At 42.2% G+C, this 24,604-nt stretch overlaps 1 protein-coding gene across 2 annotated transcripts in view; it reads left to right on the plus strand.

Moving 5' to 3' along the window:
• The window catches only part of Ezr (ezrin), a 46,486-nt gene that overhangs the window by 1,724 nt on the left and 20,158 nt on the right, over positions 1–24,604 (plus strand). Inside the window, exons 3-4 of one of the 2 annotated variants that reach the window (XM_010625242.3) lie at positions 72–181; positions 24,188–24,271. In XM_010625242.3, the coding sequence (XP_010623544.1) occupies positions 72–181; positions 24,188–24,271 (194 nt within the window). Of the gene's footprint in view, positions 1–71; positions 182–24,187; positions 24,272–24,604 lie in introns of those variants that run through there. The other variant, XM_010625243.3, reaches the window with a different exon arrangement.

Genomic DNA, 24,604 nt, shown 5'->3' on the forward strand with positions numbered 1-24,604 from the left:
GGCGGTGACTCAGCCGGCACCGCCCGGCCGCTTCTTAAACCCGCGCGCTGAGCGCCTCGCTCTGACTGCAGGTCGCCGGAGCCCTTTCGGCTGCCTGATCCCTTTCAGCAGCCCGAGCACCGCCGAGTTTCCGGAGATCGAGGCAACCCGCCCCCAACAGGAACCGAAAATGCCGAAGCCAGTAAGTCGACCTCTATCCGGGCCGGGTCACCTGCATGAGGGGTGGGGCTGTTCTCGGTCCAAAAGGGTACTTTTTTAAGTGGGTAGGACAGAAATCGGACGCTGACCCTTTTGTGAGACGGTCAGACCACCCCGTTGTGATTAACGCTCTAGTCATTTCTCAGCCCCCGTCCCCGAAGTTGTTTCGTAAATATCCAGAGGCTTCCATCTGTGTTAAAATTGCCTGCGAATGCAACTTTAAGGTTTCTTGCAAAGGTTAAATCTCGGGAAGAGTCAGGTAGCTTCCGACGACCTGCATCCTCTCTGTGTCTCAAGTGTTCAAAGCCACATGCAACCCACACGTTTCTGGGGCGATGAGAAGGGCATTTGGAGAGAAGACTCTGGCTCTGCTGCGGCAGTCTCTTTTCGGACCCCTTTTCCGCCGGGCCCTTGACGCGCTGCCCAGTTAACCGGGGAATTTGCTGGTTACAGCAGGATTTCTATCTCTGAAAGGCTTGGCCGCGGACTTGAATTGCAGATGAGGCAGCCCAGGAGTTTGATAAGGCGGCTCCCAGGGCCTCTGGTCGCGCTCTGCTCGAGAAAGTCAGCTGAATGGGGTGCTGCGTGCCAGCACCTCTGTCCTTGAGTCTCTTGAGATTGCTGGCCAGGCCTAGGGAGCAAGGTGGGTTCCTAGTGAGTGGCATTTCTTAGAAAGTTGAATATGCACTACCTGCTCTAACTCTGGTGAGCTGATGACTGGACACTAGCCAGAGTTACATTTTTTGATTGAGTTTTGAATCACGATGGAGAAAGTAGGAATCTTCAAAGTACGATTTCTAGTTTTTCAGACACTTTGATTCTTTAATCATGGGTGTTTTTTTTTTTTTAAAGTATTAAATTTTGTTCTCGAAAGAATTTCTTCATTTGAGGTGTTACTCCACTGTTAAAGCACTTGCTCTGTTACTGTGGTAAGAGATTTAGATGCCGGTATAATTTTTGGCCTAATTTATACCATCCAGATAAGTAGTTCCTGAGACAGAGTCTGGGGTGTAGCTTAGTGGCAGAATGCTTGCCTCGCAGGCCTGAAGCACTGAGTTTCAAGCCAGTAGCGCCACGCACAAGGTAGAGTTCATGCTTCAGAATTTTTTTCCTGCCACAAACTTTTCATTTCCAACTTAAAAGTGACACCTGACATCCAAGCTCTACAATACCTATGATGTAAAACTAGCCAAAATCTTACAACTCCTAACTCTGACAGGGAGAGAGGGGTGGTCATAGATTAGTTCCTGGTGTGGTTTTCCTGATTTCTCTAAAGGAGGCAGCACTCGGCTATTAAGTCTCTAACCTGTTCGCTTTCACTGTTTTTCCTTCTCTTTTCTTCAGGAGTTGTAATTTCTTTTATTCTTTTAAAAATTGTGGTAAAATATACATAGCACATAATTGATTATCTTACTGTAAAAGTGTCCAGTTCAACAGCATATTAAAGATGTTCCATGTTGTTATGCTACCATCACCACCATCCAGCTCTTGATCTGCATCCCCCCAAACTTGACACGCAGCACCCTGTAAAATACTAACTCCCCATTTCTCTGGCCCCAGGCAACCACCATTGTACTCTATGAATTTGTCTTCTCTTGGGAACTCGAATGGGTGGAATCATACAGTTACTGATTCTTTCTGTGGCTTTCTCATTTCCTGTAGCATAAGTAGTATCTTCAAAGTTCATCCATGTGGCAGGCACTATGTATCAGATTACCCTTCCTTTTAAAGCCTTTTGTTTCTTATGGGAAGTATGTTTGAATCTTTGTTTTAAAGGTACTTTGTGGTGGGTAAGAATTTAAAAGTTGCTTCTGACAAAATGAAGTTGCTAAAATTGCTCAGGAAGGACAGTGGCCCTTTACCATGTTTATCAGCCTCAATAGCAAAAGGAAGTTTTTGAAAGACTACTTTTGATTTGTTTTTACTTGAGACAAGGATTTGCTAAGTAGTTCAGGCTGGCCTTGAACACAAAATGTATCCCAGGCTGGCCTCAAACTCAAGGTGATCCTCCTGCCTCAGCCTTCAGATTACAGGTGTGTGCCACCGTGTGGCACAAAGCATTGTTGATTTTAATTCTGTCCTAAACTAAGAATTCCTCTAAGTGGTTTCCATGGGATTGAATGATTAACAGGATTAAAGGCCAATCACACCTCAAAATGGGTACATCTGAATCATTGAGGTTTCAGGTTTACACCTGATTGTCGAAATGGAGTCAATAGATGACTTTATTCATAATGCAGTATAAATGAAATAATATTCATTTGCTGTTTTCTGTTAATACTGCTTCTTAGAACAGCACTTTTTTTTTCTTTTAAATTGAATTTATTGGTACATTCTAGGTAGACAGTACAGTTACATTCATTACTGGGATCTTGTACCTTTGCATGCCAGGTCTTGGTTCTCATTTTTTCCCCTTGTCCCCACCCTCCCTTCACCCCCTCCTCCCCTCCCCACCTTCAAACACTTTAATTCCATTTTTACATTTTCTCATATTTTTTTTCCTCTTCCCTTGTTCCCCTTTCCCTATCCTTCTCACTGTCCCACACCTTTGGTCCTTTCTTCCTATTTCACGTTGCTAATTGTCCTGTTAGGATCTTGAGTACTATTTTAGTTTTTCACACCAGAGAAACTATTCAGTATTTGCATATGTGTGACTTATTTATTTCACTTAGGAGCATATCCTCAAAATGTACCCATTTACCTATGAATAAATCTACTTTCTCTTTCTTTATGGCTGAGTAGTATTCCATTTTATAGAAAAACCACATCTTTATCCAGTAGAGCAGCACTTTTTAAAAAAGACGGAGTGTCCATTTGGCATGCAGGGTGACACAGGCTGCGGCTGAGCTTCTGCAGAGGGATGGAGCCTTGGTATAGGGTGAAAGGGGGATCAAGCATCGGGCTGGAAAGACCACATTTCAGCTGAATCCTGCCTAGAGGGATCTGGCTTCTTGGGGAGAGACAGCTGTGGCCTGTTGTTTTGTCTGGTGTTTTCTTCGGCTGCTTTGGGGCTTTTTAAGTAGACTCGGGTTTCCCAGGAGGGCAGACTGGCATTCCAGAGGGTACTTAGACCTGTGCCAGGCGCATCTCCAGGAGTGGCTGCTATGTGGCCTGGAGCTAATTAAGCATGTAGTTCTTATGTCGCCCTTTCAGGCTGGGTGACCTGTGGCACTTCTTCCTCCTTCCTGCCTTTCCCCCTCTTGCTTTCCTCCTGGGATAGAAAGGAGGTGTGGAAAGTTGGGGAGGAAACCCTGAGCCTAGGTATTCTTCGAAGAGGTGGCAGCCAGCCAAGACCTTGTAGAGCTGTCACCAGGTTTGTCCGTTGGTGTCTAAAGTGCTGCTGTGGAAGTTTCTAATATTTTAAGACAAGTTCTGAGATAACCTAATCTTTGTTGAGAATATCTGCTTTTCCACTGAGTCTTTTTAACAGAGACAGAATTTGCTGAACAAACTTATGTTTTAACCTCTCCTGCCCTCACCCTTCGTTGAGAACACATGGAACTATTTCCACCCCTCCTCCATCACAGTGCGCAGATGGTGAATTAGGTAGCTACATTTTCTCCATGTGGGGGCGAGAAGTGCTGGCTAGGGTTACTGGTCTGGCTGCAAGGTATGATGAATATTTATAGTGCACCAGTTAGTTCAGCAGACATTTGCTGAGTTACTGAGCTTGCGTGAAGCTCCTGAGTGGCAGACACTGAAAGAAGTAGGCCCTGTCATCATGGATTCACAGTCTGGCTTGAAGACAGATAGTAATCACAGTGAATGCAGAACTGTAGCTCTGGCAGTTGTGCCTGAAGAGGGTCATGATGTGCACGCAGTGTGTGTGGGGTGCTTGAGAGCAGGAGGTCAGGAGAGCAGCCTGGGGGGGTGAGGGCTGCGGGGGGGTGAGGGCTGCTGAGCGATGTAGGGCATGAAGGGGCACAAAGTGGGAAGTGGGCAGGGCACTCAGCAAGCAGAGCAGCAACTCCAGCCCAGCAGTGGGGTGGGGGGGGCGGGCTGGGCTTGGGATCCACAAGAAGGCTTGTGAGGCTAGGGTGGCAGTCAGAGGTCAGGCCATGACTAGTCAGCCTTGCTCAGGCACTTTTGATCTTGCCTCAAGCTTTTGACCTTCTCGAAGATGGTGATGTGGTCAGATTGGTCTGTTGGAAAGCTGACTGTAGCCTATAGTGTGAGACTGCGGGAAGAGAAGTGGATAAGTAGCCTATAGGAGATGGTTAGTTTGGACCAGGGGTGGTGGGAGCACAGAAGTGGATACACTTGGGGGTTCTCGGGGAGGTAGATTGGCAGGCCCTGGTGGCTTGATGTGCGGGCTGAGGGAAGTGTTGGGCAGGCTTACAGAACAGAATGGATGGTGGGGGCCATCTCTGAGATAAGGAATCTTGGAAAAGAACCAGCTTTTGGGGAAGCTAGAGAGTCTGGTTTCGTACGCATTGTTAGTAAATTTGTGTCGGTGACAGGTGAAAGTTCTTACCTTCCTCAAGCCCAGCTTCAGTGCGATAGTGCCATTTATTTATCGGTATCTGGATTATGAGGGTAGGGAAACGTAGATTGCAAGATGGGTCTCCAGCTCTAGAAAGACAAGGCCACCTAAGACAAGGGAGTTAGCTGTTTGGTGTGAGCTTCTCTCCACAGGGCATCCAGCAGCAAAACTTAATTTGGCAGTGACCAGTTGTGTCTCAAAGTTTGGCTGTTTGCTTTTTGGTGTAGATTGAACCCAAGGCCGCACACATGCTAAGCAATTGCTCTATCGCTGAACTACATCCGCAGCTCTTTTTAAAAATTTTATTTTGAGACAGTTTTGCTAAGTTGCCCAGGTTGACCTTGCACTTGGGAATCCTGCCTCATCCTCCAGAGCAGGTGGCATTACAGGTGTGCACCTCAGTGCCTGGCTTTGTTTTTTTTTTTAAAGAGAATCTAGACATTCCTTGTAAAGCCAATCCTCATTCTTTTAGTCCTTCCACACTGGCATCACTTGTTAGTTATTGCCCTAAATGATAGTGTTGTGATTTCTAATAAGTTTAATAATTTTAACTTACATTTTGGGAAAGGAAAACATTGTCATTCATTGAATTACAATATCCCCATCTTTTTTTTTTTTTTTTTTTTTTTTTTTTTTTTTTTTTTTTTTGGTAATGCTGAGGGTAGAACCTAGGACCTTAAATTTTTTATTAGGCAAGTTCTCTCCCACTGGGTATACACCCTGGTAGAAATTCCCTTTTTTTTTTTTTGTACCAGGGATCGAACTTGGGTCCTTGCGCTTGCAAGGCAGGCAGCAGAACCACTGAACTAATCCCTGGTCCTTCTTAATGTTATTTCTTACTTAGACTTACATATTTTGTATCTTTCATAGTTTGGAAACTGGTAAGATGGTTTAGTATGCCTGATTTCTTTTAGTACTTGGATATTTTGTCTCAGTAATCAGCAGTAAAATTCACAGTTGGATTTCAAAGTTTAGGAATGCTTAAATTAGCCCTTATATATTATTTCATTTCAGTAGTAACTGCATTGAGACTCCTCAGCTACTCTAGTTTTTAATTTAAGTGCTAAATGAGTGTTTATTACCTGTAATTAAATAGGGAATGTTTATTTGAAGAGATCAGGAAGTTGCATTATTTCCCCTTAACATATTCACCACCCATACCTGTTGACATAGGAACTTAATGCTTCTGTAAATAACTTGTAACCAGACAAAAATATTGTATCATAACTCTAATTTTTGGGTAAAATAAAATGCTTAACATATATTTAACATCATTTTTTCCAAATAAAAGTAAAGAACCATAAATATTTCCTTCTTGCTCTTGGGCAAGCTCGTTAGTATTTTTATACCTCAACTTTGTCATCTATAAAATGGGATTTTAAAACAGTTTATTTTGTTAGTTTTTTTGTTTTATATGACAGTGTTACTCTTATTGCCCAGCTGGTCTCAATCTCCTGGACTCAAGTAGTCCTGCCTCGGCCTTCCAAGTAGCTAGACTACAGGGATGTGCCACCACACCTAGCTAAAAAAGTTGAAGTGAAAAGGATATTATATAAAATAAGCTAAGATATGCTTGTATCTGTGAGATTCAGACAGCTGACCTTTACATGCTGTGAGCAGTCTCTCTTTCATGGATGTTTTTCATTGTCACCCGTTGGCTAGAACTTTTTGAGTTCCTGTAAACCAGGTGAAGTTTGTCAAACAGCAACATGTAATGTCAGTAGAAAGGGATGCTCAGATTTCTCCTCCTCCATCCTGTGTGAACTTGTTGTTAGAATCCCTTAATGGCTCCTATGGGCTCCTTCCTTGTGTGTGGAAGCCCTGTGCTATGCCCTTGTGTGCTTAGTGCCCAGACAGCAAAACAGAGTGAGATCAACTTTGTCTCAGCCTGATGAAGGACACGATGCTTAAGCAGAGTCCCAGTGCAGTTCTGTAAGAGAAGGACGAACAGAAGCAGACGGAGCTAGGGTGGGACAAGGCCCAGCCATGAAGTATTCTGGGGCTACACAGGATGCCTCTCTAGCAGCAGAAGTTGGTTCCAGTTTCTGTTCTTCTCTGAGCTCTTTTGCCACCTATAAATGGTAATGCTGTTTCAAAGGAAATGGAAAATACTTTTCTAACATAACTATCCTTTTAATCCTAATATACTTGAGAAAACAAATCCTAAAGACAAATTAAACATCTGACCCAACTTTTATGGATAAAAATAGAGGAACGGATATCACCCGAGGGTCAAGCTACATTACAGGTACTGTATATCAGATTTTGCCAGTCTTTTTGTTTGAAGTCACTTTCCACAACTTATTTTCTGCTTGAGAAAGATGATTTCAGCATTTGCTCTGTTAAAATGATAATGGTCATATCAGATAGTGTAAATATGTAATTGTTTTCACCTAAGGACAGGGCACGCAAACTACCACCTGCAGGCCCTTACTGACTGTGGCCTGGTTGTATAAGGTCTGCCAGCTGAGGATGGTTTTTGTTTTTGAAGGGTTTTTTTTAAAAAACAATATGCAACAGACACCAAATAAAGCTCTCAACGCCTAAAGTATTTTCTGGTTCTTCACAAAATTTTTTTTTTGCCAATCCCTGCTTGTAGAGTAATGGTAATTATTGTTGTCTTTGTTATAACTGTGTATATTTTATGGCTAGACTAATATTTGGAAGCAGAGCCGTGCTATGGGTTCCAATTTTTTTTTTAATCCTCAAGGAACAAAGACTGTTTTGTGAGCTGGTATATAAAGTGCATCATGAGTGCCCTGAGTGGACATCTGTTGTAAAAACTGTCACCAAGGAGCAAGCATGGTTGGTGCTGAGTTATTATTTTAAACAAGACTGTGTTCGCGCTGGTTCTTTGTTTCATAGAGAAAGTGGCAGTATATTGTCATACCCGTTAAGCCATCATCCAATGACAGATTTCTGGCCTATGCTGGAGAAAGCAATTTGTATCTGATGTTTGAGTTGGAAAGAGAATGTCATATTAGTGAATTACCTTCTTAATTAATCATTGGTAACAGTATGTGAATTTTTGACTATAGGCAGTATCATAATTGTTTGTTTGTTTGCTTTTTGAGACAGGGTCTTGCTATGTAGCCCAGGCTTGGCAGTCTGCCTCAGCCTCGAGTGCTGGGATTACAGGCGTGTACCACCATGCCTGGCAACAGTGTCATAATTCAGTCCCAAATTTAGACCATTCTATCACCATCCCACCCTTTGCTGGATTTTACACTTTACTGGGTTTATCATCTCCTATAACCATGTTCATACTTGTTTATTTGAGCCCTGGCTTTCCTGACCGCAAAGGCAGGGTGGTTTCCAAAAAAGAGCATCATTATCTACTTGTAGAGCAACCTTTAAGTTCTTGCTTTATTGGCAGATAAGTAGGGGATAAACACGTAGGTGAATGTGCCTGCCTCACAGTGGGCAGTCTGGGGCAGGTTTCTTCAGTTCCCCTTTGCCTGCACACCTGCAAACAAGACCCTGTGTGCCCACCTGTGGCGACCGCAGGAGGCACCTGGCCTTTGTCAGGAAAGGCTGTGTTCTGCTTGTAACTACTGAGTTCTAATCTGATTAAAAGCTTTTCCATCTCATGAGGGTCATTCTTTTCCCTCTGACTTAGTCTAATGAAGTAACACTGTGAATAGATTTAACCTTTTATCCTTTTGTTCCCACAGTGAAGGGTGTCTGCATGCCTCCAACATATAGAATACCTACTGTGTCAGGTTTTTTAGGTCCTAGGGATACATTGGTAAATACAAGGACCCCCACTTTTTTTTTTTAAGGTGGTCTCACAGTGCAGTTCATGCTGGCCTCAAACTCACTAGCCTAGGCTGGCCTTGAGACAATCCTCCTGCCTCAGTCTCCTGAGTGCTGGGACTACAGGCATACTCCACCAAGGTTACAAGGACCTTTCAAGGAATCCCCCCCCCCGTCACATCAAATGATGGCAGAATTAATTTATCATGTGTGCATGTTAGCCTTAAATGCACACTGACCTGGTGTCGCCCTGTGTCCAGAGGCCCAGGAAAGCAGGCACAGGTCTGACTTAATAGCCTTTCTGTCTGCAGTCTAAAGGGAGCAGGCCCTACCTGAGGGCCAAAAGCTATGTTGTAGTGAGAGAGACTAATATAATGTCCAGAAGGAGTATGAATACTGCATCTACGCTTTGCCAAAAGGTAGAGTTATTTTTTATTCTTTTACTTTTTGTTGGTTGAGTTAAAATTGTTGGGCAGAGTAGAGTGACTTGTGATTGGGCAGGGTATGATGTATGCTAGCTTTTCAGTAAATCACCTCAGTGTTGAAACAGGGAGCCACAATGATTTTTTTTTTTTTTAAGATATTTGATTGTTCTTTTCTGGGTCCCAACATTTCACAATGATTTTTCACCAAGACCTTGCTTGCACTCTTTGTAGATTTGGTGGAAGTCTTTCCTCGCCTTCCAGGCTGCCGTAGATCTCAGGTGTTGTGGGTCAGGGAAGTTGACAGTTTTGGCAGTATTTTCCCTGTTGTTCCATTGCTGCCTGTCTAGCGATTCAGCCTTGCTCCTTATGTTCCTAAAGAGAAATCAACCACAGATCACTCAGTAAAGTCTTAGAGCATAAATAATTAGATTGGGATTGGTCTCTCTGAACTACGTTATATGCTAATGTAGTGTTCTCCTTAGGTGCTGCATTGCCTGAGTTACTTAAGGAGGGGTGTTGCATCTGGGTGTGAAGTATTTTCTTACATAATACATTGTTCTTTGGGTCAGACTTTTAAGTGGGTCTTTGAGGAGGAGGTAAGATGGGAAGAGCTTGGTGTCTTACTAAAAATCTGGCTAGGCAAGACAGTGTGGAAATAGTGTAAAAATGAGACTACCAGATGCATTATAGGATTTGAATAGATCAACTAAGAAGTTGACCTGGGCTATCTCACCCTCCCTCCCCCACATGTTTTAAAGAAATTTCTTGTCAGAATTGCCTTTGACATGAAAACACATAGAACTCTTGGTTACCGGCTATTCCACTAGTACTCTGTATGCCCAAGGGAGGGAGGTGCTGTAACCCGGGTGGAAGCAAGACTCACCTTTTTCTTTTTGACACTGTTGACCTTTGTACTGAGCTACATCTGAGTCCTTTTTATTTTTTGAGGCAGTCTTGCTATTACTAAGTTGTAAGCTGGCCTCAAACTTACATTCATTCCTTCTGCTTCAGCCTCCTAGAGTGCTGGGGTATAGGCATGAGCTGCCACACCAGGTTAAGATATTATCTTTTTGTTTGTTTGTTTGTTTTTGGTACTGGGATCGAACTCCGGACCTTGTGCTTGTGAGACAGGCGGCGGAACCACTGAGCCAAATCTCCGGCCAAGATATTGTCTCACACTTGGAAATTAGGAATGAACATCATAAAATATGAGGTTTATACTCAGGACTTTGCACAGCCATTTGAAGAGGTCCATATGTAGTCTATGTCCTGGAACTGTGGATGGAGGCAAGGAGTCTGGGAGAGGAATACAGCCAACCAATAATTGGGGTTGGGGTGGATAAATAAAGGTTGTCACATGCCCACTGGGTGTACATACTATAATCTCTTATGGTGGATATAATAACATGCAGTACTTGATTGTGATAATGTAAATGCAGAAACAAGATGTTTAGAAATATATTTTGTTCAGATTTGCTTAGTCAAACAAATTTCTGCAAGCTTACTGATTTAGTTTGGATTTGTTTTATTTTTTGTTTCTGTTTTTTGAGACAAGGGTCTCACTATGTAGTTCAGGCTGGCCTTGAACTCACTATGTAGCCCAGGCTGGCCTCTAACTGGTAGTAATCCTCCTGCCTCAGCCTCCCCAGTGCTGGGATTCTAGGTATGTACCACCACACTCAACTTGATTATGTGATTTTAATGAGTGGTAGAGATTTGAGAAATAGCACTAGATGATGTTAATGTCCTTCCCCAAAATAACAGGTTAGCAAAGGAATTATGTTGTTTTGACATTTTCATTGTTTTCCAGGTTCCCCCTATCACTGTACTAGGTTAGAAAGGGAAAACTCTTCACAGACTTCTAAATTAACAAAGAAAAAAGTGCATTCTAGGTGGATAATGAATTTACTTATATTTTGTGAGTCTAGATTAAAAACCATCATCGCAGGGCGGGGATTTAGCTCAGTGGTTCCGCTGCCTGATTCCCAAGCTCAAGGTCCCAAGTTCGATTCCTGGTACCAAAAGAAAAGAAAAGAAAAGCCACCTTAACCATCATAGCATGTAATAGCCATCTTGGCTTTTCCCATGCTTTTGTCTTTTACAAGATCCTGGTGTATGTGTATAATTAGCTGCATGTTTCCATGAGCTAAATTGGTGCTGAAATATGTGTGGCACCGCTAGTAAAACTGAAATCACATGTTAAAGACTCAAAATTTCATGAGTTTATTAGATGAAGAGCAAATGACCTTAATGAGAACTTATTTTGCCTGCCTTCAGGGTGAGGAAAGAAGAATGTAGGTTGTGTTTCTTTAAAGAATAATTTCTTTTGCTTGATATAATATCCTTCAATTATTTCTTTTCCCTTTCCTATGTAAAGTGGTGTCCAATAATTGTGGTTTAGTTCTCATGTTATATTTGTACACATTCCCAGTGTGAATGAAGTTGGTCCTGACTACATAAGGATAGCCACACACACACACAAAGCATCTTGCCACTTAACTGGTAGGTAGTACAGGGTGTAGGAGCAGCGTTTTTCACAGACCATTAGCAGGTCAGGGTGTGTGCACAGGCCTAGAACCCGGCAGGGGTGAGTGAGCAAGCAGCACAGCCAGGAAAGCTCAGAACAGACTGTTCTCAGTTTTGAAGTAGAGAGGTTACCCTCTTTTTAAGTGAATGCTCAGAAAGTTTCCTTCTGGTTCTGAGGTTGTGATTTTTCTGTGATCATAATGAGTACAAATAAGACTGGTTTGTCTGCTTTTTGTTTTTGTTAAGCAGCCTTAGCATGACAGGAAGTGGGTCTGGAGGCAGGAAGTGGCTTGCTTTCAGAGGTGGAAAAGGAGCTATTTAAGATTTGAGTTTTCATTACATATTTTTGAAGTTTTGGGATAGATACTAGTTATATGGACTCTCCCTTTAGAGAGAGAAAGAAACTTTCACATAATTTTCACCCTGGAATTTAGAAATAAAACTTCACTATTCGAAAGATTCAAATTACTAGCTTCTGATTTTAGGAATAACACCTGAGAACTATACTGAGTATTTTTGATTATCAGAATTTGAGAAAATTGCTTAAGCCTTCATTTCTTCAACCATTTTTTTTTTTTTAAGTTGTCAGTCTGGGCATGGTGGTACATGCCTTTAGTGCTGGATACTGGGAGGCTGAGGCAGGATCATGAGATCATGAGTTTAAGGCCAGCCTGGACAATTTAGTGAGATTCTGTGTTTAAAAAGGTTGTCAGTAGGATAATCTTACACCAAATAATACAGAGTCACCCTACAAAATAGTTGCACTTTGTCACAGATTTAGTTCTACTTGAAATAGATACGTTTATATAACTGTAGATATCTGCAACATAAGTTACTGGATGACCCAGCTTCAGTGTTAATGCTATACCGTGCTATTGTCCTAATAACATATTAAGAATTTAGCATTTATGCTTTAAACTGGACCAAATGGTGGTGGGGAAATGGGGCGAATGGTCTGGAAAAGAACTGAGGGGATGTGATGTTGAATTTTGTAATTAAAGTGACCCCAGAAGTTCTTACAGAGTGCTCTTCGCATCTGTGAACTGAGGCCAGTGTCTGCCCCATGGTGGGAGGAGGGGTCACCAAGGCTTGTAGCCCCTGCGCTGGTCCTCAGGAAACTGGGCCAGGCTGGTTGCCCCATGGCAGGGATATTAAATGTATGTTTTGTGCTTCTACACAAAACGAAATTGTCCTGATCAAGTTAGAAATATATATTCCAGAGTGAATTATAAAAAATTATAAATAAATAGGACTAGAAAGGTATCATAAAACCTTCCAAACAAAATGATGTGGGTTTTGGTAATCTCCTTTTTGTTTTTCTCTTTCCAGCATCTTCCTACATTTTTTAAAAATTTTTAAATTTACTTTTATTAGTACATGTTTGCAGTACATAGTGATTGCATTCGTCATGGGGCGTGGTTTGTGTCCATAACACATTTTCTTTTTTTCCCTTTCTGCCAGATTTGCTGGCAGTTAAAATTTGAAACAGTATTCAAAGTCTCTATTTTGAGTTAAAATTTACAGTCACATTCTTAAAGCTGAGTACTCTTAAGCTTGACTAACAAACTGTAGTTACAGCTACTTGGGTTTTTGGGGAGAGAAGTTGGTCCCTTTGACTTTGCACTCAGTGGTGTGACCCCACATTTCTCACTGATTAGCATCTGGGCAAATACTAACCAGAGTGCTTTTCCTACCTCCCAGGAAGGAGGGGCACTGCAGGGAAGGTATTGATGATGTTGGTGGGGCAGGTTAGTGTCTTGAACACTCCTTTCAGGGAGCTCAGTCCTTCCGGCAGCTGGCAGCTCCCGTGTGGAGATGAATTTGAATTCTTGGCCGATTAACTTACTACTGGGGAAGAACCACTGTTGCAAGAACTGTGTCCACAGTGAAGAGCCACAGCTTCTCCTGTGAGCACCAGGAGGTCCACAAGCAGCTAATGCTGGCCACTGGGTCTGCATCACTGGGAAGTGTGACAGCCACTTGTGGATTCTAGGAAGGTTGAGGAACAGCTGAACTGCTGTAGGCCAGCACTTTGGCCCTGTAGGGTGCTGTGTAGTGGTTATCAGAGTTGTGACAGGTGCACAACTAGTCAGCTGTGACTTTTGATGGCTTTATTGATATTTAGGTAATAAAAGACATGGATATTTTGATCAGAATGTGTTTATCCTACCCATTTGTCTTTGTTGGTTTGTTGTACAGACATTTTGTGTGCCTGACGTTTTTTCCCCCCAAAACTGGCCTGCCTGCCTGCCTTTGGTCTGACAGTCTTAAGCCCGTTGATCAAGAAGCTTTCTTCTTGTGCAGGTGTTTTTCCCGCTTCCTCTGTGGTGCTAGGGATGGGATCTAGGGCCTTACACATGCTAGAGAAATGCTTACCACTGAGCTGTCTCCCCAACATTATTATTATTATTATTTATTATTTATTATTTATTTTGAAATAAGGTCATGCCATGCGGTTCAGGCTGGCCTTGAACTCACTATGTAGCCCAGGCTGGTCTCAAACTCATGGTGATCCTCCTGCTTCTGCCTCCCAAGTGCTGGGATTATAGGCATGAACCACTATGCCTGGCCAGCAATTTATTTTGGAGAAATTCTTGCTAAGCTGCCCAGGCTGGCCTCTAACTCGTGATCCTCCTGCCTCAGCCTCCTAAGAAACTGGGATTGTGGATATGTGCCATTACACCCAGCTTCATGATCTTTTTTTTCCTCCCATGGTCTTCTTTAACGTTGAAGAGGAATTAGTATTAAATGATGGTCTGTTTTAACTTAAAGATGGTCTGGTATAACAGAGCCTGAGAAAGGAGTAACAGTGTGTTCATCTCATCCACTGGACTACAGATTTGCCACATTTTTACTTTATCCTGTTATTTCTGCCTTCACTACACATCAGTAAGAATACTTAGGAAGACTAGTGATAAGAGCTTGAATGTGTGTCCCTGGAATTTCTTCTGGCCAACCTGCCGTTGGGTGCTTGGAGACCTACGGCTCCTCCTGTGGTGAGATGTTTAGGGAAGAACTGACTCTCAGTTGATGAGTGGCATAGATGCCTTTGCCAAGCACAATATCAGGATAGTGTCATGTAACTGTTGTGTACATGAACTTTATTCCACTGTGCGAAAAACAGCATTTTGAGGACTGCCATTTAGCCAGGCATTTTGGCACATGCCTGAAATCCCAGCAGTGGGGAGGCTGAGGCGGGCAGATTGCCATGAATCTGAGGTCAGCCTGGACTACATAGTGAAACCCTGTCTCAAAATTTTAAAAAGGGGACCACTATTTGCATGTTACTCATCTCTCTGCAATGATGTTTTGCTATCTTGATGAATACCTTCAGTGCACTGGTTCTTCTGATGGCGTTTTGATATTTTGGTGAATACCTTCAGCATAGTGGTTCCTGTTTTTGGCCCTCTCTGTCCTTTTAAGAGCGAACACAAGAGTACTGGGCTGCTTTTGTAGAGTAAAAATTGAGCACTCCCAAGTCCGCTTACTAGAAACTATAACAACGTAAAACATTATCATTGGCCTTTCAAATGCAAATATTTTGTGTCATTTCTTGAAGCAGTTGTTGTTGGGAGTGGCACTGTACTTGTAAGGAAGACATTTTGTCTTAATAGTTGAAAACAAATTTATCTTTTATGTATAAGCCATTACTGTGACCCTCAGAAAGGGTGGTAATGTGGAGGGAGAAGAGCTTTAAAAAGCAACCAAACCAGTAACCCACAATCAATGTCTCTGCTCCGGGGCCTTCCAGTTTTGCCTACCTTGGCTGAATTTGAGGGTTGTGCATTTCTGCACCAGGCTGTAGGGATTGCAGCATTCAGGGTAATGTTTTACGGAGGTCGGTTGGTTAGCACTTGTGGAACATGACCACCGTGTGTTGTGTTTGTGAAGATGGTGATTTTTATGTTTCTCAAAGAAAGGATTCAGAAGGTGCAGGACTTTGGGCCCATCTATTTTGCCTTTCGTTAAAGGAGACTTGACCTCTCATGCCAGTGCATGGAGATTCAGAACAGACCTTTTCCCTTGGAGGATCATAAGCAGCAGTGAGTGCATCAGTTTTTTTGGGTTTGTTCTTTTTTGCGGGGGAATGGAACTCAGGACCTTGTGCTTGCCAGGCAGGCATGGTGCCACTGAATCCCTGGCCCATGCCGGTCTTTTTTAAGGAGTGGGGTTCTTTGCATTTTCAGCATGCCAGGCTCTGTCCCTAGAGCACTGATTGTCATTGACATCACCCCTGAGCTTGGTAGATGCAAATTTGGAGTCCTGCTCAAGAACAGTTTAATAAGCTGTCCAAGTGATTCTTCTTGTGCGTTCAGTTTGGCCGCATAGGTCTGGAGGGCACTGAGGTCCATGCATGCGAGGTGCTGATGGCTGGATTTCCTAAGTACCCGGAAGGGATGTGGCTCAGGCTGCCTCCTGGTAATACACATTTCCTTCAGCGGGAGCTGGAGGAGGAGGAGGTAGGTTAATCCAGGAAAGTAAACCATAAAGGAGGTGTTCAGTTAAAATATTTTCTGTAATTGAGTGCTGATTATGGTGTGCTGAGTATCATTGGAGTTAAATGTGGAACAGCTGGCTGAGTCCCTGCCTGAACTTGATCTAGGGAGGAGCAGCACCTGTTAGGGAAAGACTTGAAGAAAGCGGGGTCTCCTTGCAGCTCAGCAGCTAAGGAGCTGTCTCAGACTTTACTGATAGCCTCAGGACAGTGCGGTAGAGGTGGAGGATCCTTAAGGATAGGCTAGGCTACCCTTGTATGTCCATCCGTTTGGCAGCTGGTACTCTCCCTTCAAGAAATACACTACTTTCACTTAGAGCTTTAAAACTTGGTGGGCATGGCACACACCAGTGATCACGGCTCTCAGGTAGGCTGAGGCAGGAGGATTGAAAGTTTGAGCCCTACCTGGACAATTTAGCAAGACCCTGTTTCAAAATTTAAACAACACCCCCCCTTTATTTATTTATTTGGTACCAGGGATCGAACTCAGGTCCTTGTACTTGCAAGGCAGGCAGCAGAACCACTGAGCTAAATCCCCAGCCCCATCCCCCCACTTTTAAAAAGTTGGAATCTCCATTACTGTAAAACCAAAGACAGAAAGACAGTTACTTTAGGTTTTTTTTGTTTTTTGTTTTTGTTTGGTTTTTTGAGACAGGGTATCACTATGTAGTTGAGACTGACCTGGAACTCACTTTGTAGCTCAGGTTGGTCTCCAACTCACAGCAATCCTGCTTCAACCTCCTGAGTGCTGGGATTACAGGCATGCACCACTACGCACGGCTACTTTAGGTTTTTAAAATGAATATCATTTTTTTTAAATCATTGTTTTCCACTGAAGTTTTTTTTTTATTATTAAATTGACCCATCTAGTTTTACAGTTTTGAGCCGCTTTTTATTTACAGTCACTAAAGCAAAGCAACAGGGAGAGAATTAATAAAATGCTTAACCCAGTGTCTTTCGACTGAGGAATGAATAGACAAAAGTGCTATGTTCAAATGGTGGTTAAAAAAAATGGTTAAAAAAAGGAACGGAGTTCTGATATGTGCTGTCCCAGGGATGACTCTTGAAAACATGCTAACAGGAGCTATTCACAAAGGACCATATATTAAAAGGTCCCATTTATGTGCAGTATCTAGATTAGGTAAATTCATAGAGTCAAACAGGTGAGTTGATAAAATGGAGGATTAAGAATGGTGGGAAATGACTGCTAATGGACTCGGGATTTCTTTCTGGAGTGATGAATACTCTAAAACTAGTTGGGGGCCCGGGCTTTGGCTCAGTGGTTCTGCCTCCTGCCTTGCAAGTGCAAGGGCCCAAGTTAGATCCCCGGTACCTAAATAAATAAATTAGAATAAAACTAGTTGGCAGGTATTGGCTGCATTATTCTATGTACTAAGCATTACTGACTTGTACATTTTAAATGTGTGAATTTTATAATATGAAAATTACTTTCCACGAAGCCATTTTTCTTAAGAGTACTAAGAAAGTACTAATATCTTAACATGCAAGTCAAAAGACAGTACTGTCTGTGTTGAATTAGGTGGACTTTTGCAAATCACTCCTCGTCAGTTGTGAGCCTACTCCCTTTTGTGGGAGAGCCTTACTGTATCCACTTCCTAGCAGAGCATTTCTAAGCATTTGGAAAGCCTTGTCCAAATATTTGAGAGTTGTTAAAAGTTGCTGAAGTGGCACCTTTGGAAGAAGGCTGGAATGTTGGAAAACAGCATTGATATTTTAAGCTATACAAAAGGTCAGACACTCAATGTAATCTTGGGGCTGGTTGGGCTCTGGTCAGATTAAGCTTTGAGTAGAGTGATAGGTGGAGATTACTCTGTATTCACTAAATCCACTACCTGAAATTCAAACATTCAAACACCATTTGAATATGCTTTTCTATTTAAAATAGTTTTCCTCATTCTTGAGTGTATAAGAAAATCACTGCAAACTTTTTTTTTCCCCCCTACAGTGTTTTAGCTATTCTAAATTGGCTTCCCTAGGAGGCTGAGTAAGTTGCCTATGTGTTTGTGGTCTTGGATTTTTCCCTCCTGTCTCAGCTTTTATTGCAGTTTGCATTTCCTTTGTAAAAAGTGTGTAAGAGGTAATCTTAAACTGAGTTTGACAACTTGACAGGGCAGGAATGACCCTTTTCAAAGGAAAACTTGCATAATTAGATCTACCAAAATGAAAGAGCTGGGTGATAACTTGACATAATCCAAAAGTTCAGTAATTATGCATGGTGTTAGTAAAATACAGTATTTCATTGCCCTCTTTTTTTTTTGTTACCTGGGATTGAATTTGGGTCCTTGTACTTACAAGGCAGGCCACCAAACCGCTGAGCTAAATCCCTGGCCCTAAATTGCCCTCTTTTCATTCTTAGACTCTTAAAAGACATTTTGAATACCCTTTTGATAATTACACGGGGAAGGAAAATGTATTTTGAACAGCCCTGGTCCTTAGGGATACTTCGTGGAAAAGCTGTCATGAGAGAGCAACCTGGGAAGCCTAGACAGGGTGATCCTGGGATTTCACTAGAGCAGTGTAGCAAAGACATGCAAAAGCCTTTCAGTTAAATCAAGAAAAAAGAAATTTAACTACTTGAGATCTAGCTGACCTTAAAACCTGACTCCAACCCACGTAGGTCCCTGTTCCTTTCCAAAGCCAAATCATTTTCCGGAGAACTACACAGCTACTAACTTGGATGGTATCCGAAGCCACACAAGATAGAGTTGGAAGTTCCCTCCCAGGCCAGATGATTTCCACCAACCACTCCATTTTACAAGTGGGAGCATCAGGGATCGACTTCAAGTCCTCCACAGCCCAGTGTTTGAGGGATGAGCAACAGGGAGGCTGGCTTATTTGCTTTAACAGGCTGAACTGTTACTGAGGTTATTAAAAGCAGAACTGAACCAGGCTGGGGTTTAAAGTCTTTATTGTGGGTGGCATTGGAGCCATTAATCCCGTGCTGTTGCAGGTCCCCTTGGAGAGAACAGTTCTCCTTCCAGAAAAATGCAGAAACGGCTGCAAGCTCTTTGTCCATGAAAACCTTCCTGGTCAGCTTCTCCTAGCGCCCTAGTGTTTTTTTCCTCCTTGTGGTCAGGCAGTGTTATTGACCGTCCCACCCCATGTGCAAGCACCCCTGAGAAAAATGCAGCCCCAGCCACCCCACCTGAGAGCATTCAGGGTACACTTGTGACCCATGCCTCTGGGTGCACTGCCTAGCACTGCAGACCAGAAGGGCTAGTCTAGACCTTCTAGTCACAGATTAGGTGGGTGAGGTGCAGGGGCAGGGAGTTATCTGCTTGAGGTTCTTAGTAGGTTCTTGACCTAGTTCTTGAACCCAGGTCTTCTCACCCTGTCCTCTTCCTGCTGTCCACTGACCCTCAGATCTGGCCTGTGCTCAGAAGCACTTGGGTGACTTTAAGAAACAGATCTATGGACTAAGGGCCAGACATTCACATTTGAATAGCTACTAGGGTTGTTCTAACTGCTGCAATACACGGTAGCTGTGTTCTTTGGTCAACCACTTCTGGGTGGGGAGATCTAACTGCCCTGTGCTTGCAGTGCCCACAGGTACCCCTGCACCATCTGGTGTTGGTGTTCATAGACTTGAATGAGCCCTGGGGCATGGGAGGTGGACATTAGCAGGGCCTGGGCCTACGCCTGCACACCATTGGACTAAAGCCATTATGGTCATCAGCTTAGTTCAGTAGGTGTGAGCCACACCAACCTAGGATAAGAACACCCGAAGATTTTTTAAGGAAAAGGTAGAGTTGGTATTAATCAGATTTTCATTACATTCATTAAGGTGGAGTTAGATTTATATGTGAAATATTTTAAATAGTACATGTTGAATACAGTTAAATGGCCTGGGACAATTAGTGTGAAACTCTAGGTTTTCATTTTTTAAAAATGCAGTTTTGCTTAGGTTTAAGTTTTGCTGGCCAGTTTTATTCTTTCTTTTTTAAAATAAAATTAAGTTCCTCTTTTTGCTTTTATGAATTTCTTTTTAAGCATACACTAGTATTTTAGTAACAAGTGAAAAGCTCATCCTTTTTACTGAAAAAAAAACCAACTTTTGGCTACCACCCCCCCCAAAAAAAAGAAAAGTTTTTCTGTTAAATATGATCAGTGTGACAAATAATACTCTCTAGAACATCACTTTGAAGGGTTAAGATATCCTCAGCACCAAGTTTTCCTGGCTGGTGTTCAGGGTGAGACATCATATTCCAAAATTCTTACACTACATAGATGTGGAAAGACCCCATTATTGTTAATCTATAAAGTGCTGCTTCTATAAACTTAGGTATAAATTTCCAGGATAAATAGTAAAGTATGTCTTTTTCCTTACATGTTTTAATATTTTAGAACTCTAGATAGGGCTGTGTGTCTTAGTCTTAAGTGGAAGAGGAGTGTTTGGAAGGTAGACGTGAGCTATTTGCACTATTACCAACCTGGCTGTACACGTGTGAGAGGCACAAGAACAAAATTAAACTTTAATCACCCCTACCTGCCCCCAAACATGCAAGGAAATATATTTTCTGGTATTCTGGCAAGCCTGATATAAATACTGCCCTTTGTGAGAGGTAGATTTAGTTTGGTTTAGTTTGTTTTTTTGAGACAGGGTCTCACTATGTAGTCCACGTTGGCTTTGTGAACTCTCAGTAATCCTCCTGCCTCCGCCTCCTGAGTGCGGGTATTACAGGCATGCGCCATCACGCCTGGTTGGGTGGGCGTAAATTTTAAATGATTTATTGCATACTGTACCCATGTGTGTGATAGTGCTGCTGACATTTGATTTCTTTGAAACCCCAAAATATGTTCTATTCAGTAAATACCTAATTTTAAACTTTGATGAACGTTTATGCTGTACTGCAGCACATTATTAAAATATCTATAAACAAAATAATAGTTCTAAATGTAGAACTGCTTAGCATCCTGTAGATTACACAGTACCATGCCTTGGTCCCACAACATAGATGGGGGAGTCCTTTCTTGCTCCTTACAGCCTTTGGGAAGTGTGTGTGGTTGAGGGTGGGATGCTTATAGCTGTTCTAGTGATTGGGGACACGTGGGTTTAGTGGTGGGCTCAGAAGTACACGGTGATCTGCGTGGTCTGGCAGAATGATCACCTGTGCTGTCCGGGATGCCAGTAGCGCCTTCCAGGAGACTTTGCAGAGTCAGGACTGATAAAGCAACACCCCCAGCCACTATCCCCAAGCAGCTTAGGTACTGACCATTAAGATGGTGCTCATTCACCTGTCCCTTAGATGTCATCAGCCCTACTATGTAAAACCTTGGTATAGAGATTATAGAGATGTGCTCTGTATACTAAAGTTGACTTGATTATTTTAGGGGAGGATTACTAAAGTAAAAATCCTGGCATGTCCTCAGTCAGACCTGGGCTTGCTGCTTTTGATGGAAGCAGGGGACTGAGCAGAAGGAAAGCCTGTTCTTGGTATTGCTGGACCCACTTTTATGTATTATTGCAGAAGCAGAAACACCTTACCTGCTTGGTAGATACACGGTCTGTAAGCTTCTCTCCCAGACGTCATGATTTCCCTTGGAGCATAGGTAAAGAATTTTGGGGACTGATTGCCGGATGACTTGTGTTGGCTTTTGCTGCTGCTGCTGCTCACACCAAGTGTGTAACACAAGGTGTGAGTTTATAGATGTGTGCAAACTTTTCAGTAAGCTATTTTTTGTTAAGTTTACATTCTACTCACTACTGGGTCATTATAACTGACTTCAGTGAAAATATTCATTGTACCACTTTTTGCTTTGCTAAAAACTCATGTGAACTTTTAGAGTCAAATTGTGACCTAATTGAAACCTTAAAATTATACATTTTAAATTCCTGTTCTTGCTAATGTACTGTAGTTTGTGAAATGGTTAATGTCATTTTTAAAAGTGATTATTAGCTTCAGTTTCAGATGCCATTTTTCTCACTGTCCTTAAACTTAGAAATGATTTAAAAAATTTAAAAATTTGGGGGTACATTTTAGATATACATAATGGTAATATTTGTCTTACGGAATTTGTGCCTATACATGATATATCTTCTTTTTTTGTTTCCCATTTCCCTCCCTTCCCTTCAACCCCTCTTCTCATTTGTCAAAGCTTTATTTCCTTTTTTCCTTTGTCCCTTCCTTCCTTTCCCCCTCTGGCCTCTCCCCTCTCTCTCTGCTGTCTGCTCTCCCTCCCTCCGCTTTGTCTCCCCCTCCCCCTCTCTCCCCTCTTTCCTTTCTCCTGTCTCTCTCCCTACTCTCTGTACTGGAAATCAAACTCAGTACCTTGTGCTTGCCTCTGAGCTAAATCCCCAGTCCTCTCCTTCTGTTTTGAACATTTTCTTCTCATTTCCCAATATCTGTTCTAAAAATTAGTCTCTATTTATACTTTTGGCTGATTTAATTATCAAAATTTAGTCTGAGCTTTTTTTGCATAGAATCTGGCCTTTTCTGTTTGTCTTACCAGGTAACAGATGTAGATCCTGTTGACTTGGTGATTGAGGTTCTGAATCGGTAACTAGCAGAAAGCAAATGCTTTCGGCCCTGTCTTGTCACTCTGTCCACTTGTGTGTAGAGCATGATGTGTCATTGTTGGCTTCAGTGTCTGTGATTGGAGCTGTTTGTTGTAAGGATATTGGACTTTCACACTGATTTTCCCATTTCTAATACATGCTCTTGGAACTATAATTGAAAGATTTGAAAGAAAGATTGCTTTATTTTATGCTTCATAGAAGTTAATTTAAAAAATTTTTTTAAAGAATAAACTGTTGCCAGCAGGAAATGAAAGAAATTTGGGGTTCGATATTTCATTATGATGTAAGACATTAAAACATCTTTAATCTTGCTTTTCAGTAAACCTTAGTTCTTTAATTTGTGGAGTTGCACACCTGTAATCCCAGCACTCGGGAGGTGGAGGCAGGACGACTACCTTGAGTTTGAGGCTAGCCTGAACTACATAGCAAGACTGTCTCTTCAAAAAAAACTTACGGAAGGGCCGGGGATTTAGTTCAGTGGTTCGGTGGCCTGCCTTGCAAGTGCAAGTACCTGAGTTCAATCCCCAGTACCAAAAAAAAAAAAAAAACTTACGGAGTTGGGCACAATTTTTTTTACATATATAAAATCATGCCTCACTTCTCTATATACTAGTAATGCCTCTATACTAGTAATACCAGCCAGCAAGCCTTTAAGAGATGATGGCCATGTCAGGGTATGTTTCAGTTGTCACAGTCTTGAAAGGTTATTAGGGAAAATGCTTCATAAAGACTAACTCTGGCCAGACATTGTGGCACACACCTATAATCCAGCACACTGGGAGGCTGAGGCAGGATTGTCCTCTTAAGTTTGAGCCCAACGCAAGCAATTGAGCGGGACCCTGTCTCAAAATTAAAGGAAAAAAAAAAAAAGACTAATTGTTCTGAAGTAGGAAGTAACATTTGGCTGATGTTTCACTTGTGTGGTGCCCTGGTTGGATGCCGAGACCTCTGTGGGCCAATACTTGCAGTGTCTGTCTGCCTTACATCTGTACCTGTTATGTACCTCGGTAAATCTGGATTTCCTTGAGTCAGAAATGTGAAACTGCCTTGAAATTACTTTTCTTTTTTTTCCTTTTAAATAACTGTATGGCAACATTAGAAATATTTGTAAGACCCTCCCGTCACCTGCAGCACCTCAGTTCCCTTTGCTTTTTTGTCACCCTGATGCTAGCATTTCACTCTGCTGTTTTGTCAAAATAGATCTTACGTGTTTGGTGGATAGAGTATGTTCCATTTTGCTTGTCACATTTTTTAATTCTGGGCACAATTTTTCCTATTTCTGCTGTATACATAATTACCATTTTAAATAGCCCCATAGTATTCTGTTGTCTTTGATGTGTCTCTAGTCACTTCACCACTTCAACATTCAGCTGGTTCCTAATGTTGCCCAAACTTTGTGGTGCTTGGCTTCTCCTGTGTCCTGCACTTACTGCCTGGTGCCTCGGGTGCTGCCTGCCTCACTCAGCGCTGTGAGCGGGTGTGCAGAAAAACCATTAACAGTTAGTAGTTTTTAGAAATGCCACTTATCCCGAACTTATTAAAGCAGAGAACCCGTGTATGTGAATCCAGCCTCTGCGCTTGCTGCGACCGCAGACTGCTGTCCATGGTCTCGGTGTGCAGTGTGTGTTTTGTGACCAGTGTGAGAACAGATGTCAGAGAATATGCTGTTGTCGCACTGCCAGGTGGCTTTTGGTTTTGTGGAATGCTCAGGAGGGCACCAGGAGAAAGGAGTCCTGAGTTAAGCATGACTGTTTGTTCTGTTTCAGATCAATGTCCGGGTTACCACCATGGATGCGGAGCTGGAGTTCGCCATCCAGCCAAATACCACTGGAAAGCAGCTTTTTGATCAGGTTGGTCTCTGACCTTGAGAAAAAGAATTAATATTGCAAAAATTTTTTTGCGACATCCAAGTAATTTTCTTGTTAAGTGAATTGCCTTCCTTTGCTCACTTGAAGTAACAGATAAAAAGGAGCTTTAAAAAAAGTAAAAAGAGCTATACTATCTCATGACACCATGATAAAACACTTTTGAAAAGACCAATTTCTGTAACATTTTTACTGGTGATGTTATTTGTTTTTATTTCTAGTAACAGCTACTTCAAATACAGTCTTAATGGTTCACTGTTTCCCAAAGTGGACAGAAAACCATTATTTGGTATTGTTTTTTTTTTTTTTTTTTTTTTT

Source organism: Fukomys damarensis, unplaced genomic scaffold (assembly GCF_012274545.1).
Source record: "Fukomys damarensis isolate Sample0158 unplaced genomic scaffold, DMR_v1.0_HiC HiC_scaffold_14, whole genome shotgun sequence".
Taxonomy (NCBI): domain Eukaryota; kingdom Metazoa; phylum Chordata; class Mammalia; order Rodentia; family Bathyergidae; genus Fukomys; species Fukomys damarensis.